The following is a 20803-nucleotide window of genomic DNA, read 5'->3' as shown; positions in this document are numbered from 1 at the left end:
AGCATCCACTTGCACCCCATGATGAGAGCTGGGGTGCAACCCACTTGCACCTCATGGTGAGAGCTGGCAGGGGAAGCAAGATGGGGACACCTTGTGTGGGGACCAGCAGAGCTGGGTACCAGCTGCTCGCTGCTGCTGCAGCCAGCTCTGCAAGCCTGGAGAAAATCTGGCTGGTATGATGGATGGATACCCTTGGATTTTAGGCTCAGGTGGAGGACCAGCTCCACAGAGGGTTAGCCTCTGGTTGCTCTGTAGTAGGTTGATAAAACATGGGTGGTGGGAAAACATTTCTAGCCCCTTTTTCTGATTGCAAACAGCTTTCTCAGCAGACTGAACTAAGCAGGAGGGGTTTCCCCTTATACCAGGGCACTCTGGTGTTGCCAAGCAGCTATAGCAGAGCACAGCCAGGCCAGCTTGGTCCTTTAATCTATGAAGAAAGCATGTTAATTTTGCAAGACAGAAGAGATGTGCTAGATTGGTTTTCTGCCTCCCACCCTAGGGAAGGCTGTGCATCACCATTCTATTTCTTCACAGATCTAATCATCTTCTACATCTCTTCACCCTGCAAAAATTGTTGCAAGAAACAGCCCGGTAATAAATTTGCAGCATCTTGCATTTTAGCTTCCCAACATTGCTAGCAGACTGCTGCTCCCTCCACACATCAGGCTGCCCAGAACAACATTTCCCACTCCTTGGAAGATGCTGTCCCACAGCCCCAGGCAAGACTGGGCATCTCTGCAAAGACAGAGCTTGCTAAGGAATGGTCCCCAGTTACCTCATGGTCTAACTCTGAAGTGAAGTGCAGCAGAAGGGAAGCCAAGTTTTAGAAACGGGTGCATCTCTGAGCAGTAGATGTGATCAGAGAGGCAGAGGGGCAGTCTTCGTCCTTCTCACTGGTCCTATAGGCAGAAAGAAAAAAGGCACAGAGTCTCTTTCTTCCAAGAACCTGTCAAATACATTAGCAGCCAAAGAACAGAGGGAATTCTCTGTTTGAGGTGTTGTCATAGAAATAAGTGAAGGAAAAAAAAAAGAGAATTATGGACACTATGACATTGTTACTGCAGGAAAACACATGAAGCACATTCTTCTGTAAGCAGCAGGTCACTGTTAGACTATAGGAACATTTATATACAGGTTATATTCAGAGTCTTCATGTAAAGGGTTAATAATGATAACAAAACACAAACCTTCGCATATGTTAGCAAACACATAAGCTAACATGTAAACAAACTGTTTATGTCCATTCATACATCCATGACACACCTGCAAAGATCCATTCAACAAGTTAATCTTTGATACAGGTTAAGCATGACCTAAATTTTGGTTGGCCTCTCATATGCACTTGCAAGACAGGTTTTGTTCAGAGCGCTATAGTTCCTATAGGTGGTCTCTGTGCCCAAAGGGCTGCTGCAAAGCTCAGATACCAGCTTGCGCAGACACAGCTTGAGGATCTGCTCCATGCAAGCTCAGGGCTGCCTGCATCCACCTGCGCAGAGATGCTCCAACACCCCTTCCTTCTTTTTCAGCCACATTTTGCAGGCATAAGCATCAAATGGAAAAGAAAAAAAAAATCTCCATGACCACCACACTCTTCATTTCAGCTGCCTTGACTCTAGTCAAGCAGAACGTGGGAGGGAGCAAGAGCAGGGGAGAGAACAGGAGGAAAACAGGTCACACAAAGAGGAAATAAAATCAGAAAACAAAAAGCATAAAGATGAGATCAGCAACAAGAGAGGCAAATTCAAGAGAGGCAAATTCAGGAGAGGCAAATTCAGGAGACAGGCAGTCATGAACTTGACAGGTGAAGCGATGTGAGGAGTCTGCGTATGACTGAATTTCGGTAGATATTATGATGCTCTCATTCCTATCCAAAAGGCTGTCACATGAATGCCCTCTCTATGCCTCTCTATTTACCTTCACTGAAACCAGGCCAGGCGGCAGCCGCTCCCAGCCCCAGACAACAGGCAACCTTTCAGAACTCAACAACAGCCTGTGAACCCATGCAGAGCAACTCTTACAGATGGGCAGGGCTGGGTTTGGGTGTACAGGGTTGCACTGTTCCAGTCTGCTGCTCACAGTCCAGTGTATCAGCGTAAGACACCTCCTTGGATTCACCACTCTTTAGCAATCACATCATCTCAGGGATTAAGCAGCAAACAGAAGGCCCTCTCAGGAAAGGTCTGGAAAAAGTTGTGTGAGGCACAGAAGGGAAGTGGAGGAGGACAGGTTGGACCCCAGCGTGATGCAAGGGACCTGCAGCCAGGCAGCACTGAGAATCCCATTTACAAAGCCCAAAGGCTTCAGATGCATCAGGGAGATGATGCAATTCCAGCTCTGTAAAGCCATAAATGCCAAAACATGAGTTAATCACCAAGATTGCCTGTGCCATCCGCGGAAAGAAATGAGCCCTTGTCAGGCACCTTCTGTCCCTCTGGAAGCTGGTATCTGACACTGGTCAGACTAGTTGCCCTTTCATCAACTCTAATGGGAGCCAGGAGTTACCAGCCCAGATACAAATTTATCTGCCATAGTCATGAAAACTTAGATGAAACTAATCCCAGGATAACTCACACATGGCACTTGCTTGTCATGTTACCACATGCCTGCTCCATGCCAGCTGCTCTTTTCCCAAATGAATAAATACCCCTTTGACAGTCTGATATTTAAAAAATACACATTTTCTGTACCATGTCAGTGAAGACTGAGGGCAGTGGCTTCCTGTGATAATTAACAACTGTTTGGGGAAATTATTGACTTTTAAGGGCAAAGTTATTTATCATATACTTGTCCTAACTAAGATCAATGCCAAGGAAATGCAGCTGCCTTGTGGGAATTCACTCTTCTTGCAGACAGTACAGGAAGCCTCTTGAAAAGTGAAGACTTAGCAACAAGTGGGCTTCCAATAATGAACAACTTTCCAACCTTTCAGGAATATGTACCCCCACTGAAATTCCAGCTCATGACACATACCATCGTGCTTCAGCGCTGGCCCACTGCTTCCACACCTGAAGTCCTGTTCCAAGGCACCAGCACCACAAGCAGTGCTAATGACAAAACCAAGCATTAGCAACCTTCAGATCTGCGGAGGCAGCTACAGCCCTGTAATGCAAGACAAGGCTAATAATATCTTTTGGACACATGGGTCTGGGTAACACAAACGACATGATGGTGATTCAGTTTAATTATAAACTTCCTGTTAGAAATATCAAGTTTCCTCTGATAGCACCGGCAATTAGTCTTCTGACTCATCCAGCTGTTGCTGTAACAAGGCAAACCAAAACCTTCTTTGATCTTTAAGGTATAAATATTTAAAGAAACCATTATTTTGAAAGGGTACCTGGCATTTCATATTTACTGAAACACCATAGCAACATGCAGAGAGAAATATGGCGTTCTGCTTCAGGATGGTGGCTTTTAGTACAATCTCCACACCCTGGAAAGACAGTGATAAAACATCTATCCATCCCTCATGTAGAAGAGGCAGATTAATTCCCCACCCATACATGCTTCCAGCAAGGTTATCCTACATGGTTGGATAGATCATCTTAGTCAAGTATGAATCAGAAGTCCGTACCCTCCAGGCCACTCTGACAGGGTCAGTATTTCAGAAAGCCTTGCTCATTTGACACATAGGCTCAAATTTTCCTGCAAGTTAGTACTACCCCAAAGCACAAAAAAGGCCTCAGATGCAAAGGAGCTCTCAGAACCAGTGCTAAGGTTGAAAAACATCCCACAAAACATACTGTTTACCATCTAGCACAGTGAATCCCATGTCTCAGACTACTGCTGACCCTGTTCCCCCAGCTATGCCTCCTGCAGACGGGGGGGCGGGGGAGGATCTCCAGCCCCACACAGGTGACCTACATGTGCAAAGCAGCCCATGTAACACACCTGCCAGGCAGGACACACCCCTGAAGGTGGAGCAGCTATACACACCTTCATTGCAGCACATGGGACCTGCTGCTGCACACTCCTGCATCTCCCAAACCTGCATACCATGCCTGTTCAAGCAGATGCCCTCAAGCCTTGATTGCCCACAGTTCACCCGCTACCCATGGGCTCTGAGGGACTGAAGTTTTCACCCCCAGTAGAAAAATCTAAGAGATGCTGCATCCATTTCCAGTTCAAAGGCTGACCCTGCCCCATGAAAACAGGGCCCTTGTCCCCAAGACCCAGGGGGAAAACATATTCATGGCAAACAGGCAAACAGGACACTTAGGCCCATGCCAGCCCACAGCAAAACAATGCTGAGCCTGTCATCTGCCTCAGCAGAGCATCCAGCACAAAGCAAAATCAACCTCCTTACCACAAGGCTCTCAGGGCTCCTGAAGCAAAAAAGGTGTGGGCTTTTGGGGGCTTTTGTTTTGTTTTGTTTTTTAAAAAGTCATGTTTTTAATTCGCTTCTCAGGAGGTCTCAAACAGGATTTCCAAAGCCTCAGGACCAAGTGGACTCCCACAGCTCACAACAGAGCATCACCCTGAGCTCCTGAGGAACATTAGGGCAGTGGCTACTTAATTAGGGTAGGGTTTTCAAGAGCCTCACAGCCTGCTCTCACCCTCATTATGGACAATACCAAATCATGCCATTCACTTCAGCAAGGGCAGGATTAAGTCATTTGTGGTTCACGGCAACGCACTTGTGCCTCTTGATGAGTCTCCTGTCTCTCTGGCACAACTTGAAAAGCCCATGAACCTAGTTCCCAAGTCCTACATAAAGGTGAGACATCCTTTCCAGTCTCCCTTCAGTGAACTCTAAGATGAGGCATGGAGGATAACAACCCCCATAATAGTACCCTTGCTAGTACGACTTCAAGATCTGTGTTTTCAATCACTCTGCCTTCTCTTTAAGAACTTGATTTTGGGAAGCACAAAAGGCCTGATTAGCAAAGATGCTGTGATTGAATTGAGGGGGGGCGTGAAACACAGATGTAAAGCTCTTCTGAAAAATCACATCTCACATTGTGAAACCAAAGACCGACAAATTACCAGTGAGAGCTCTATTTTTAGCTATCCTGTGTCATAATATTCACTATTCCTGAGCAAACTTCCTGACAAATATTTAGAGTGAGACTCACAACCCCATGCTTTGTCAACTAAGCACAGCGATTACCTAGGGTGGCTGTAGTTGCAGTGCTGCAGACTGTATTTTTTCAGCCTGTTACCATGGCACTTTGAGTTGTATTTTGCATGTGTAAGAACAAGATAAACCTTTTATGTTTTTAATATGTGATGAGCAGGGCACACTGCCTCCAAATACAACGCTTTAAAAGGCTCACCTAAACCAGGGGAAACTGAGTTTTCACAGCCAGGCATTTGGGGCAGCTCCAAACCACACTTGCTGGCTGCTGGAGGGCTTTTCCTGGATAGGTGTAGGTACAAGCCACATTCAGAGGCAGATGCTGCTGTGCCCAGGTCTGGTGGGGCTACAGAAGGAAGAGCTGAGGCTAGGCACCACATTGCAGCCAGCTCTATTCCCTGCTAGCAGCCACATCTCCAGCATCACCCTGTTCCAGCACCTCTATGAACACAGGCTTGGTCCTCAAAGCCATCTGGATAACCACAGCATAGGGAACCCCCTGCAGTTGTTCAGCACAGTCCATTTCAAATGAACTACCAGCACAATACATGGTTTTCTGAGCAAGAGAGATGCACCCACCTTCTACCTAGGTTAAATAGCACCTAGCACTTTGTTCAGCAACAGAGGGAGGGCATGCACCAATGTCCAGATCTACTACACCCACCTTCAACACCTCATCTCAATTCACTGTGTGATTGCACCCAATATAAATTATTCCTGGGCTGAGAGCCAACCTCAATTAGAGGATTTGCAGGGCCAAAGAGCCTCTCTCTGCTCTCTTCTCATCACGCACCATTAAATGCACATTTCTGGGGTCATGAGGGGAAAGAAGGGGCAGCCATGAAAGGAGATCTTGAAGAAAAAAAAAGGGGTGGCCTTGAGGGGAGATCATGAGGGGAGAAAAGGGGTGGCCATGAGGGATGAGGGGCCATCGTGAGGGGAGAGGAAGGAGGGCCATGAGGGAACATTGTGAGTGAAAAGGAGGGGAGAAAAGGAGGGGAGTCATGAGGGGAGAGGAGGAATGGCTATGAGGAGAAATCATGAGGGGAGAGCAAGGGCAGCCATGGGATGTGAGGCTGGCCATGAGGGGAAACCATGAGGTGAGAGCAAGGGTGGCCATGAGTGGAGATCATGAGGGGACATCGTGGTGGGAGGGGCAGCCATGAGGGAAGATCATGAGGGGAGAGCAGGGGCAGCCACAGGGTCTAAGGAGTGGCCATGGTAGCTAGAGGCAGCAGCTATACAGTGTGGGCCACTACAAGGGGTAGATGAGAGGTGGCTGTGAACGGAGATCTTGAGGGAAAATGATTTTGCCCTCAGTGACATGGTTTAGTGGTAGACTTGGCAGTCCTGGGGTAACAGTTGGACTTGATGATCTTAAAGGTCTTTTTCAACCTAATTGATTCTATGATTCTGCTTGGATTGGTTTTTTTTAATCTGCTGAAGGCTAAAAGGAGAGATACTGCCCTGATTCCCGACGGAAGAAGTTGAGATTAGGATCTTGATTAGAAGATTAAAAGTCAAGACATAAGGATCTCTCCCTGCTGAGAAAGTCTGCTATGAAATCTTCCTCAGAGCAGGATTTGCACATGTAATCTCTTGCCCTGCACTCTGTAAGCAAACCAATATGGATCATGCTTACATTCACTTAAAGAGGGAAAGCCCCACAGCCCAGCATTCCCCCAGATGTGACAGTAACCTGGCACTTCATAAACAGCTAGTGCTGAACTGCTGGAGCAGCTTTTGCTTTCTTTACCAAGGAGCACCCCTGCTGACAGCCAGATGTAGTGCGTGCAATAGGTAACACGTGAGCCGGCACAAATTACTCTAAAATAAGCTTTTAGCTTAACTGCTGTGTCAGGGGCCTAACTCAAAGAGAAAGAGCATTTGAGCTAGTAGAGAAACATTATGTGTACAGGCAAGAGAAGGGGATGGTCGGCCATGGGAGCACCCATCTGCCTGGAGCACTCCTCCAGAACCGGATAGTGCTTCCCCAAGAGGCACAGCAGTCCCTACCCACCTCAGCATGACCACCAACACCAGTTCTGTTATGTTTCGGAAAGCCCATTCCTAAATGGCTCCTGCAGGCAAAATTACTCCATTGTGCTGAACAACTTTCCCTCAGCCACACAAAATTCACTCCCCTCTGTGGAGCCTGAAAAGCTACACCTGAGTGTATAAGCATATTTAAACATGTCTCAGTCTGGTTTTGTGTTATTTGGGGGTATAAGTGGTGAAATCACATCTGCTTCTTGAATATCTACACAGCAATATTTAACATTTTATTTGAAGCATCTTTTCTTAAATTAATTTAAACGCAAGCCTGCCATCCTACTATTTCATAGATAATCCCAGGGATTTAGTAGTGTGAAATGCAGTATCACAGCTAAATAATAGAAAGGTGGCAAGATTAAAAACTTATGAAATTAACCTACTTAGCATAGCAAATAGCTTTTCGTTTTGACAAGGGATAACCATTTTATGGAAATGTGTATTAAAAATTAATCCTGCTTGGTTGCCCAATGTTTGCCAGTCTTAGTTCACACCCAGCAGTAAACCCACATCAGAGTAACTTTTCCAAAGTCTGTATATCTGTACATATTTGCGGTATTATCAAGAGCAACTGTAATAGTTATACCACTAGAATGAGGTATAATTTTCAGAAGCAGTAATTGAAACAGCAGAGTTATTGCTAAGCCTTCAATAAACCTGCAGTGCATTCTGCTTAAAGTTATTACAGAATCCAATATACAATATTTCTATTCCTTTTAGGAGTGAATTACATTTTAGTCCTCCTTATAGCTGAGATTGCATTTGAGCAGCATCACAGAAATTTACAGCCAGAACAGACACCAAATACTTGGCCCAGCTAACATTTCTCTGTTGTTAAATGCTCATTTCAAATATACTCCCTGCCTCGAAACCCTGTGTCTTGTGTTCAACTAATAACTGCTCATTGCTCCACAGCTTCCCTGCCAAATCACTGCTGTCCGCTGAATGTTCACTTTCAAAGCAGGGAAATGTAGTGGGTTTGGTTTTTCTTTTTGGGGGGGGTTATGTTAGCATCACACTGAAAATAAATTCAAAGAGATAAATCATTTAAATACCAAGGAGATGCAGAGGTGTATGGAAATCCAGCTGTCAGCAAATTCTCTGCTACTTACAGAACTGAGATTAAACTAAAGCAGGTGGCAATTCTAGACAGCTATTTGTGTCCTGCGTTGTAAAATAGATTTCAAGGTCTCCCACAGCAGAGATCCAGGGCTAGGAGGATGGAGATCCATTCTGAAGCACTGACACAAACACTGACACTGAAAGCTCCTGGATCACATCAAAACGAAATCATTACATGAAAGAGCGCAAAGGAAGTGATAAATTCACCACAAGACACACTGCTGAAGCCAAATACTGCATCTTGATTTTTAAATCACAGCAGGATTTTGCCAGTTCAGTATTTCAGAGATAAATTCTGACAAAATATTATCATTTTAATGAGGTAGCATCTTCCGAAGGGAAGCAGGAAAGCTTCGGCCAGCTATGGTAACAAGGCAGGCACACTGCAGTCCCTGCAGTAGAACAGCATACGAGGCTGCAGAAGGATGCAGATGACACAGGCAAAGCAAGGCTTGGTATTTGCTGTTGCCTGACTTAGATCTACATGAGCTTGCAACTGCCTCTGAGCTTGATCATTGGAGTAACAACCTGTCAAGCATCTAGGAGCTGGATTCTGACAGATGACTTAAAGGACAAGCAAGATAGGTAGTTCCCTACCTAGGAGAAGGATAAGAAAAGCACCTGGCAGTGTGACTAAGGTGTCAGAGAAGGCCAGGAAAATATGGCATAAAATGCTCCATAAGTGGTCAAAGATGCAGCTATTAAATAGGTCTTGGAAATGAATGAAGAGTCACTCCACTGTCCTCGCCTACTGCTCTAGCCCAAACAGCACCTTTGGAGATAGGGATCTGGAGGTACACTTTCTCCAGGAACATCACCAGGACCTACTTGCACAGCAAGTAGGGATCTGGAGGTACACTTTCTCCAGGAACATCACCAGGACCTACTTGCACAGCAAGAACTGGTTTGCCTAAATATTAGTCCATGTGCAAAAAATACCCACAAGCACCTTCTTCTGTGGCCAAACACCTCTGTCTTTAAATGACTGTCTTAGTCCATAGAATGGTTTGGGTTGGAAGGGACCTTAAAAATCATGTCGTTCCAACCACTCCTGCCATGGGCAGGGACACCTTCCGCTAGGCCAGGTTGCTCAGAGCCCCATCCAACCTGGCCTTGAACACTGCCAGGGATGGGGCAGCCACAGCTTCTCTGGTCAACCTGTTCCAGAGTCTCACCACCCTCACAGTGAAGCACTTCTTAATATCTAATCTAAATCTCCCCTCTTTCAGTTACAGCACCATTCATTTGGATGCCATGAACTGACTTAGTTACTTGAAGATCCATTTACTAGATCCTCATTAAAATGAGAATCTAGCAAAACAAACTCTCCCACACCACTAGGTCTGATTCAGTGGGGAGCAAAAACTGCCTAAGCTTTCTCAGATTATATCAGCAGCACTTGACAATATGAGAGATTGTAAGAGGAGTAGCAGCACACACACACACAGCCCCCAAGCCCAAAGAGAATAGAAATACACAGCTCAACTTTTTTGGGAGCTCAGTACTCCAAATATTTGGAAACCTAAGGACTGTAAACTCCCCTTTAAGGTAAATCCTATAGTACTTGGAAAATACTAATTTCTTACTGGTAACTCATAGCAGAAACAGACCTGGGATGCTCCTCACACACACAAACCCCCCAAATCCGCAACACAGAAGACCCAGAGCATATCCAACACTGCGGTCTTCACCTTTAGGCCAAAGAAAAAACTGAACACAAGTGTTCAGTATCAGGCAAATGCTGATCAACAATGACCATAGCAGCTCATCACTGAAGTCTGTGACACACACTGGAAGAATAAACAGTTTTCCCCCTGCCATTTCTCTGCAGGCTCAGGAAGTAGCAACATTACCATTACTTCAAAGATAACTGGGCATAACTTTAAAAGTAAAACCACTGACACATAGATTTTTCTTCCTGTTAGCTTCATCTTTCAGCCATTCTTCATGTAAAGACTTTTACTGCAGAAACCAAATGACTGTGCTGTGTGCATCATAGGATCTCAGAAATGCTCCCAAGGGATGAATTCCTAAGAAAAAAAGAAAAATAGCTGTCCCTCAGCAAACAGGACATGAGACTTGGCTTTCTGTAACTCTCAAATCCTTCCTGATGAAAGCATTTACTTCTCGTAGTTCATTATGCACAGAAGGAGAGGCCAAAGCACCAAGAGGTAATCAACAGCTTAAAATAAAATGAGCCGTGGCCAACTGTGAAAAGGAGGCTTTGAATGAGCACAACTCTGTTCATTTACTGCTTTCTGCCAGGCAAAGCTTCTGATTATTGACTGGTGCCAAGGAAGCAGCTAACCTTCAGGGATCACACCAGACTTAATATGCCTTCAGATTTTCAGGCTGGCTGTGCCCTGCTGCAGGCATGAGCAGCTGCAGCCTGCTCTGACCTCTTCAGGGCACCAATTGCTGTAATCACTGCAGGAAATTTGAGAAATCTGGGGATTTTCTTTGTCATTACACTGTAATATTGCAATTGCTTCCCGAGGTCAATGCTGACATTAGGCTGCTGCTCTTACTTCTCCATGTTGCCTAAGGTTTTCAACATCTGACATGTAACCTGAAGTGAAAATGCATCAATTAGAGTTATGGAACCTTTCTTACCTGAACCCATGCAATTACAGTAGGAAATAAATTTAACAAGAGAAACTGTGCTTGAGGTGACTGTTCTTGCATTTTATCTGCTGCTATTAAAAGCCATTAATTTTAACAGCAAAAAAACAACATGGGGGACAGCTAGGAATCAGTTCTGCATAAATTAACGACAGACATCAGAGTATTGCACCACCAAATATATCCAGTTTTACTTATCCCTCAGTATTTTTTTCACATCTACCAGCCTAATCACTTTACATTTGCAGCAATTGCTGTGCCAGAACCCCTACTAGACAGCTGTTCTGATTCATACATGGATTATATATCAGCACTTGCATACTGCTTCAAGTCTCTCCTGGTTCTCTAAACTCCATTCCAAATCATATTCCAAAGGGTCAGTCAAATTTTTACTGAAACTTTTGAGTGTTTGTGAGGATGAAGTATCAAAGCAACTGGCATCTCAGTCAAATTGGTAAGTATTCCATTTTCAGTAAACAAGTATTTTATCAAGACTTGGACATGATGTATGCAAACTAAGCAGCAAGACATTTAAATCTTCGTAAGAACTAAGATAAGTGTGTCCAAATGCATACCTTTTCTCCAGACTATAAATAAAGAACTGATTTGCATTATAGCAAGGATATAAGCCAAAACAAAGTAGGCATTTAAACATCAGTGGCACCAGGATAAGATTAATACCAGCCACAGCAAGTCTTACTTTTATTGAATCACTTCTAATTCCTATCTAATCTGTCTCTAATGCATCCATGTCTACACTATCTGTTACCCTATAACAGGAATACTTGCCTAAAAAGGATATTCTTACTACCTGCCATTACAAATGATTACTTGGCCATCACATATCCATTCCAAGCAGTCCTCCTATATCATGTTGAAGAGACAGTTCCAGTTCCTGTCTCCCAGAATTAAGGACAACTAAAACTTCTGGCCCTAATCATTTCTGCGTATTGATCCTTGGCACATACCAAGAATCAAGCAGGTAGAAATAACTGTAACACAGCCAGGCTCTCCTCACAGAAGAATTTTGCCCTTTTTCTACATTAGTAAAGTACATAAATTATCAATTTTAATATAAATTGAATGCTGCTAAATCTTACCTTGGTCCAGACTGATCTCAATACATCAGTCTCATTTATGTTCTAAACAACATAGCCTTACACCATGAGTTCTGATGTTTTGTATCAGACAATTTAATCAAGGCTTTGACTGTTAAAAGTAGCCAAGAAAAAGCAAAAAGCCCAATTTGCTATGAACAAAATGCTGATATTTAGCCAGAAACCTGCCTAACTTTAAAAACAAGCATTAACTTTCAGTGCTTTAAAATGATGCATCTAGCCATCCAACTCATCATATCCCTATTCCACTTCCTGATAGAGATCCTTCTCAGACCCCTGCAATCACTGACCCATTACCAACATCAGTGCTGCAGGGGCATCAGAGCACCATCTGTTAACAGTCTTGTATCTTCTACTCTGAATTCCAGACTTCGGAGTTTGGGATTTTTTAATTATTTATGGGTTTTGCCCCAAAGATAGATAGACTTTGAAACATGCACAGCCTGCTAGCTTCCCAGCCACACACCATCACCCTCAGTGCAATCAAGAGCAAAGAAAGAAAAACCAGCAAGTCAATTTTATGCCAAAGTAGCATCTCTCAAGCAACACTATATATATATGTATATATATACACACACACAATACTTTAAAAGGAAGCACTTTGGCAGAAAGAAACCAACTCCAGCATTCTTGCCTTTCAAGGAAAGGCTTTAAGTTCTGTAAAGTTTGTTTTCCATACCAACTACAGTTGAGGAAGAAAGGCAGACTTCCAGGACAGTCCTTGTTAGATTAGGTTATGGAATAAACTCTTTTGACACCAAGGCAGTAGCTAATTTCAGTCTATAGTCTCTCCCATTGTTATTTAATCCCACTGCAGATCATTTGCAGGAACTTTTAGACCACATGCCCTTACCAAAGTTATATTAAGCATACTCATTCCTGTTGCTCCATGTTTAGTGTGGAATAACAATGCTGTAGCACATACTTTGTTTTCACTACTGTTGTGTATTAAAACCAAAATTTAACTGCATGCTGCAGAAGCTAACACTGCTCCAGCCTAAATTAGCTGGATTTATCCTGAAACATTGTCCATTTAATGCAGTCGATCTGAGAGTAAGAGCTAAGCATCACGATTTCACTTGACACCAACCACATGACTAAGCAGCTATTTCCTGCAGAGCTTGCATTTCCTCTGAAAGCCTGCAATCCAGAAGGAAATTAACACATAGCTTTGCCCATTGGAGCACTGAAGCCAGCAGAGCACTAAATCCAACCAGCTCTTTATTACCATTATATGAAACACTGTTCCCAGATATTAAACAAAAAGTAATTAAGTCCAGAAGCCAGCTGCACATTTTCAGTACCCAGAATATCCAACTTATTAAACTCTTCACTTTCCATAGCAAGTTTGTCTGTTCTTCAATAGATTTCAAAAATCAAGTTTGATTCACAGCACCATTTTAAGTTACGTACCCAGAAAGAAGCACAAGTCATGAAAGGTTAGGTTGCAAAAGTCTAAATCTTTAGACTTGCATTTTACTGTTGTTGAATATTACAAGAGAGTTCTTTATTAAAATAAACATTAAAGTGCCAGGTATATGTACATACTATTCAAGCAATAGTAAAAAAGGTAAACTTAAAACCTGCTAAGAAAGCAGTGAGGTCATGTAGCTGACTCCAGAGTTTTCAGCAGGGTATTCAGCAAATTTAAGACCAGAATTTCCCAATGGCTCCTTTGTTTATGGGGAGAACAGCAGAAGCTAGTGGTCACTGCCCATAACCTCCTGTCTTGTGAAAGGAGGGTACCCATATCTTTCACAAGATGGAGTAGCATATATTCTAAGAGATACATCTAAACATTCTATGAATTAACACCATTGGCAAAGTCTAATAAAAAGGGATCTTACTGCTGGAGCTACACTAGCCTCCTGAAAAGTACCAATATCACCACACTTTAAGAGTGGGATTTTAGTACAGGAATTAAGTCACACTGACTCAACCCATCTAATGTTTCCCTGTAAACAGGAGCATACACACTAACTCATATGGTTTCAGTTCATTTAAAATTCCGCATCCAGGGTGAAAGAGTTGTCCGTGGGCTTCGACATGACTCCCATCCTCTGATATTCACCTACTCTCTTCTCAAAGAAATTGGTCTTGCCCTCCAGAGAGATGTTCTCCATGAAGTCAAAAGGATTCTCTGCTTTGTATATCTGAAATGCAAAGGCAATTCTATAGTCACTACAGGTGTTCACATCTTGAATGTATGAAAGCATTAGCAATCACTGGAAGGAGCCTCATGACATCAACAGGCTTACTACGTAGTAAACCAAAATCTCTGCCCTAAGCCTTCTACCACATTTGTTCCTGTCTTTTAGCTGCAGTAGACAGAAGCACAGCAACTTTTACATAGTTATTTTTCCGTATTTTGCTTTTCCTTCTGTAGGTCTCCAAACAGGATCTAACAGCAAGATTTCTAAATAGTTTTACAAGTTAGACCCATATTGCTAGTCATTTTAGGATTCGGCTTTCTGGAGGAAAATAAACTTTTTATGTTTTCCCCATGAAAGATTCAGTGTATTCGTCTTACCTTGTTAAATCCCAGTTCCAACATAAGCCGGTCTGCTACAAACTCTATGTACTGTTTCATTAAAGTGCAGTTCATGCCAATCAGCTTTACAGGCAGAGCCTCCGTCAAGAATTCCTGCAGATAATAGAAGCACTTTAAGTACAGAAACTGGTATTCACTCTGTACCACATAGGTTAATTTTGTACCCAACAGCTCCCCAGCTTTCTGCCTAATTGCGATCAAGTTCCTAAACAAGGAGCAGACAATTACCTGTTCTATGAGAACAGCATCCATGATGATTTCCTTTACCCTCTCTTCTGCTGGTTTGTGTATCAAGTGCTTGAACATGAGGCAGGCAAAGTCGCAGTGCAAGCCCTGGAATGAAGTTTCAGAAAATTATTTCAGGAACACTGATTTAAAAGAGCCACTCAAATCAGTAGCACAGAATAAATGGCACCATCTTTGCACTTATTATGTTAGTGTTATCTACAGGCAACTTTCTGCCTAACCAGAAAGAGGCATAAGTTCAGCCAGTACCAGCTGTACTTGCTCTGAACAGCAAGGAATACCAAGTGCAAGAGTTAGTGAGAAGCCTTAAACTACTTTACAGGAAGTAAAATGCTAAGTTCATTCATTCTCTGCTGCAAGACCCACGATGACACATGTTTACACAGTTTAGTGAGCTTTATAGACTGTCTGTTTCTAAACATACTGACTTAAAATATAGGCTCCAACTGAATATCATTACTTTGAGGAACTGCAGCACATTACCATCTTAGCTGCTAGAGTTTGATTCATACCTCATCTCTGCTGATGAGTTCATTAGAAAAAGTGAGTCCAGGCATTAATCCTCTTTTCTTCAGCCAAAAAATTGATGCAAAAGAGCCAGAAAAGAAGATTCCTTCCACTGCTGCAAAAGCTACTACACGTTCTCCTGTCAAGAAAAGATTTATGTTACTATCACACAGAAAACTTAATAAGATTAGTACCCAGAAGTTGCAAATAGACCAGTGATCTGCATCCTCCAAGGAGAATGAAGTTTCAGCTCAAGTGTATAATGCCCTGTCCTTAAAAGCTATTTCAGTAAAGCCTTCTGGTCATTAAGCAAAATTTTTCAACACAAGAGGAAGTAAAAACTAACCGGCAGGATTAAGTAGCTGAAGCCAAAGCTCCTTCCCCCAGGTTAACCAGCAATACCATCCTTTTTCCAAAGATGGCACAATGAAACACAGCAGTCACTTTAACACCTGATGTAAGTCAGTGTCTGCTCAGCTTTGATCAAGTAAGGAAGTTTGGCCATGAAGAATGCTGGTGAAATAATGATCAGTACCATCTCAAATCACCTTTGAAGCAAGATATCAAGAATCAACAAGGCAGAGGGGCTACAGCTTCCAACTGTACATGTCCACTGGAGCTAGATGGCCAGTACAGTTCTGGACACATAACAGCAATTTATAATGATCATAGAGCCAGGCATATGAACATTGCCACATGAGCTACCATTATTCAAAATGCCAGCAATTTCGCAAAGATTCAGGACAGCAGCTCAATTGCAAGACAAAAAGTATTTTCTTCAACTCCAGAATTATACCAGTATCTTATACTGGAAAGCATGTACTCTCCCATGAGAGCAATGATCCCTGTGAAGTCCTGACAAATAGTGGGTTTTGCCTTTTTCCAGGCGGAAATTTCACTGTGCTCTCAATAGATGTACTCACCATATGTTGCTTTCTTGTCCCCAATCCAGCGCAAGGCCCAGTCAGCCTTCTTTTTAACACATGGTAATGTTTCAATGGCATTAAAAAGAAATTCCCTGAAAAGGATAAAAGTCATTAGGATCGGACATCAGCACAACTCGTACAATAAGCACCCACCTCCATAAATGGCCTTGTTCACTTAAAAGTGTTCTGCACCTTCACCCTGATAATTAAGTTACATTTCCAATCTTATTTCGCACCAATCTAGCTCTATTTGTATCAATAAATTATCTTTTCATCACCTACTCATGACATCAACACCAGTTCATGTGGAATCTCAGGACAATATCAGATGTTGTACTTAAAAAAGGCTTTCTAAACTACAGATCAACCAGCCTCCACTCTCCAGTAGCAAGCACCAGAGCTCTCATGCGAGCAGCTCTTCTTCAAACATTTACTGGAATTAAGCACCTCAGAGTAAGAACGACACGGTCAGCTTCCTACGAAGTAGCAGCAATTAAATAAATCTAAAACAGCAAATAACATTTCAATACCACATGACATTTCGCTCAACACGGCATTGGTCTGACAAGACACCACCAGAATAATTCAGTCTGGACTGCTCAAAGCCCTGCATTTAGTTTTAAGATACCATTCTTGAACTGATTCATCTTGTTATATTGATTGTACACTTCTGGTTTTATTTTTAATCAAGACCAAAAACCACTTGTCAGCAAAATAATCAAGCGAGTAAGTGCAGCACACAATATAAAAGTGTAGCTGGTAACTAAATGCAGTGAGTTGAAGAGATGACATTTTAATAAAAGTGGCATTCTCAGAGAATTTTTCCAACACAGCTTTCTACTAGGTGCAGGGCTCCTCCATGTAAGTGCTTACCGTAATTTAATATACTCCCCTTATTCAGCTGCTCCATCTTTTACCTAGTTTCATTCCTATTTCAAGATTAAATTGCTTCAGTTTCACTCAGTCTAAGCAAGTTCTTGCTCACTTCAGAGGAGGAAAATAAGAATATAAAAATAAAGAGGAAAATATCACTGCTTTTAAGCAGCAGTGATATCTTATATAAATCTGGTTTAAATCCTAAAATTAGCCTTAAAGTCAGTATGACTGATATGTGTCATTTAAATCTCAACACATAAAAAGTTCTGAACCTTCCTTAAGCAATACAAACCTCTCTTTAGAATCTTTAATGTAGGTGTCAATAAGAAGACTGTACATTTCTGAATGTATATTTTCCATGGCAATCTGGAAGCCATAGAAACAGCGAGCTTCTGTGACTTGCACTTCTTGACTGAACCGCTCCACCTAGAGGAAATAAACCCGTGTTTGCAAAAGCATTTACAAGGAAGTTGCAGGTTAGACATCGTTGCCATCTATAACAGCTTTTGCTCAGCCCACAGAATCCTCCTCAGATTCATTCCAGGTGTTATTAACAGCAATATGAAGAGCAGTAGCCACTCACAGCTCTAACTCATGAGTTATTCTTCAGTACTTGGAGCTGTGAAATGGGTGAACTTCTTATTTTTACTCATTGCCCATTAGTGAGAAGAGCACTAAGAAGGCAGAAGCAGAATGAGGGCTCTGAACCAGACAAGTGTTATAGCAACACTCAGCACCTCGCGGGCAAACTTGTGGATTACAAAAGCAACCCCAATTTGCTAGTTAGCATAAGACAACATTACATGTTGTAATGGTATATGACCTAGCAAACAAGCTAGATGAGTCAGCAAGCATGTCAAACATAGCTATCTGGTTATCTTCACAAAGCGATGTTTCTTTCAGGCCTGTTTCTATGCACTTACCAAGTTTTCATTGACAATGCCATCGCTGGCAGCAAAGAAGGCGAGAACATGAGAGATGAAGTACTTCTCCTCAGGCTTCAGGGACTCCCAGTGCTGGATGTCTTTGGAAAGGTCCACCTAAAACATTACCAGAAGCAGACATTAAATACATAGAGATGAGGTCCCATGAGGCTGCACCTCAAATACTGTGTTCAGTTCTGTGCGCCTCACTACAAGACAGACATTGATGTGCTGGAGCAAGGTCAAGAAAAAGCAAAAAAGCTGAAGGGCCTGGAGCACAATCTTATGAGGAGCTGCTGAGGGAATCGGGGTTGTTTCATCTGGAGAACAAAAGGCTCAGGGAGTACCTTATCACTCTCTACAACTACCTGAAAAGAGGTTGTAGCAAGGTATCTCTTATCCCAATTAAGAATTAATAGGCTAGAGGTAATAACCTCAAGCTGCACCAGGGGGAGTTTAGATTGATTAGGAAAAAATTCTTCACCAAAAGGCTAGTCAGGTATTAGAACAGGCTTCCCGGGGAATTTAGTGGTAGAGTCACCATCCCTGGATGTATTTGAAAGACATGTAGATGAGGCCCTTAGTGACATGTTTTAGCAGTGGACTTGGCAGTCCTGGACTAATGGTTGGACTTGATGATCTTAAAGGGTCCTTTCCAACTTAAAGGATTCTATGACTCGGGATTAGGCCCAGACCAGAGCCCTGGGGCTGCAGGCAGGAGCACCCGGTCGGGAAGGCCGTGGCCGGTCCGGCGCTGCTGAGGGTACCTCACCTCCTCCGCCGTCCAGAAGGAGGCCTCGGCCTTCTTGTACATCTGCCAGATGTCGTGGTACTGGATGGGGAAGATGACGAAGCGGCGGGGATTGTCCCGCAGCAGCGGCTCCTCCTGGTCCTCCGCGCCCCGCGGAACCTGGAGCAGCGGAGAGACAGCGGCTGAGGGGGCGCCGGGATTTAGCGGGAAACTGGGGGGCGGCAGCTGGCGGGAACGGAGGGAGGGACGGGAGACCCCCGTGGGGGAGAGAGATGCGGAGCAACACCCGGCGGGGACGAGGGAACACGGGCGTGGGGGGAGACCGAGAGATCACCCATGGGAGACAGGACAGCAAAGCGGGAGTGACATGAGCCGCCGGGGAAGGGGAGAATGGCCCAGGCTTTCCGCACTCACCGGCTTCACGTCGCCCTCCTGGAAGATCTTGCGGGCCGCCTTGCTAGCCAGGATGCGGGCACTGCTGAACACGGGGGGCTGCGGGGAGAGAGCGGCAGGGTGAGAGCGCTGCGGCGCTCCCGGGCGGGGAGCGGGAGGGAGGGCAGACGCTCACCGTGTTCTCTTTGTCGCTCAGCGCCAGGTTCTTCATGGGCGACAGGCCCTTCATGGGCGAGCGGCGGGGCTGCTCCTGGCGGGCAGCGAGCGGTGCGCGGGAGGACAGCATAGCGACGGCAGTGGCGGAAGGACCGGCGGGAGCTCACAACCCCGCGCCGCCCCTTTATAACCGCTTCGAACTTGGCGCCAGAACGCGCCGCCGGCCACTCACTGCCCGCGCCGCGCCCGCCGCCGCCCGGCCCCCCCGCTGCCATTGGCTGGCGCCACGGCCGGGGCCCCGCCTCCCATTGTGGCGGCGGCGCCGGGAGGGAAGGACCCGCCCTCCGCTTTGGCGCCGGCGGAGCGGAGCGGGGCGGGGGGGAGAAAGGCGGGAGACCGTGGAGGCCACGCCCCCTCTCCCGCGCCGCGGTTTGGCGCGGAATTCGGCGCGGTGCGCGGCCCCGGGAAGGGTGCGGGGTACCTCGGCTGCGGCCCTGAGTACTGGCTACGTGCGCGGTGTCTCGCAAGGAGAGCGTTAGCTGCGGGTCCCGCGTGTTACACCGGGCTTTGAGAGGTTCGGGCCCTATAGGAAAGCAGAAAACTTGCTTCCGGAAATGGGAATGGCCATAATCTGGGATTAAAGTACAGATCTGGAAACGCCACGGCGCCTCCATCCCTGTCTTGCTCTCCCCGTCTCTTTTCTGGCTCTCCTACCTACCGATTCATTTTCACTTTCAACACTCATTCCTGCATTTGGAGGCAGAAATCGGCTTCCTGGAGAAACTGACTCCTTGTGCCACCCGGTCCCACGTTTTAGATAAAGAGCACGAGAAAGCGAGAACACAGGTATAAAGAAGAAGAGGTGAATACTCATTTTCTTTAAAACGTCAGCATTTATTTTATGTTAATTAAATTGCCTTTATTTGAACAACAGTGTTTCCCTCATCCAGCTCTGCAAAGGATTAGTTTCTGTCGACCAAAAGTGTTTTCCCTGAAGTAGTTTTAATGAAACCAGATGCTCAATGAGACCCAGAGGGCCTTCTGCTATGTGGGATGCACAATGTTCTTGAATGACATTGGTCACTGTCATCTGAGCTCATGCTCCCAGGAACTGGTATGAGTAGTTACATGGCCTCTGACACTCTGAATTCACATTCATTATTCATTTCAGTAGGTCAGTGTCAAAGTCACAAATTTGGGTCTGAGCTCTCCTCAGCTGGGATGTATCAGAAATGGCCAGCAGGGAGATCAGGCTTGTGGTATTTTTTGGTCATATTTAGGACATTGGGCTGATGCAGGCACCCACCCAGGAGATGTTCTGTGGGACCTTCTGTGGTAAATATACATCCCAATATACAAATCTAATATACATCTCCATCCCAGCAGAGTGAGCACTGCAAAACCCCATCCTAGCAGGCAGCCTGGACAGGCATGGACACTCTTGCTCTCTTCCAGGAAAGCAGGTCCCAGCAGCAGGCATGCC

The 20803-nt window shown here is 44.6% G+C and overlaps 1 protein-coding gene across 1 annotated transcript; it reads right to left on the bottom strand.

Annotated features, from left to right (window-relative positions):
* Window positions 1–13195: 13195 nt before the first annotated feature.
* RRM2 (ribonucleotide reductase regulatory subunit M2) lies at window positions 13196–19474 on the bottom strand. Its single transcript, XM_030490591.1, has 10 exons — window positions 19340–19474; window positions 19186–19263; window positions 18793–18930; window positions 18021–18137; window positions 17390–17523; window positions 16219–16313; window positions 15301–15434; window positions 14771–14875; window positions 14522–14635; window positions 13196–14144 (listed from the first exon to the last, which is right to left on the bottom strand). Exons 1-10 carry the CDS (start codon window positions 19448–19450, stop codon window positions 13992–13994), a joined length of 1179 nt encoding a protein of 392 aa, XP_030346451.1. The 5' UTR covers window positions 19451–19474; the 3' UTR covers window positions 13196–13991.
* Window positions 19475–20803: the final 1329 nt, after the last annotated feature.

The sequence above is a fragment of the Strigops habroptila genome, chromosome 6 (genome assembly GCF_004027225.2).
Source record: "Strigops habroptila isolate Jane chromosome 6, bStrHab1.2.pri, whole genome shotgun sequence".
Classification (NCBI taxonomy): domain Eukaryota; kingdom Metazoa; phylum Chordata; class Aves; order Psittaciformes; family Psittacidae; genus Strigops; species Strigops habroptila.
Note: the sequence above shows the minus strand (reverse complement) of the source record. Positions and strands in the feature narration are given on the sequence as shown.

Excerpts from the sequence above, each read along its gene's own strand:
- RRM2 (XM_030490591.1), bottom strand. The coding sequence starts at position 19,450 with ATGCTGTCCTCCCGCGCACCGCTCGCTGCCCGCCAGGAGCAGCCCCGC. Across the intron at positions 19,264-19,339 it reads TGAGCGACAAAGAGAACACG|CCCCCCGTGTTCAGCAGTGC; the intron begins GTGAGCGTCTGC and ends CTCTCCCCGCAG. Across the intron at positions 16,314-17,389 it reads ATTAAAGATTCTAAAGAGAG|GGAATTTCTTTTTAATGCCA; the intron begins GTTTGTATTGCT and ends TATCCTTTTCAG.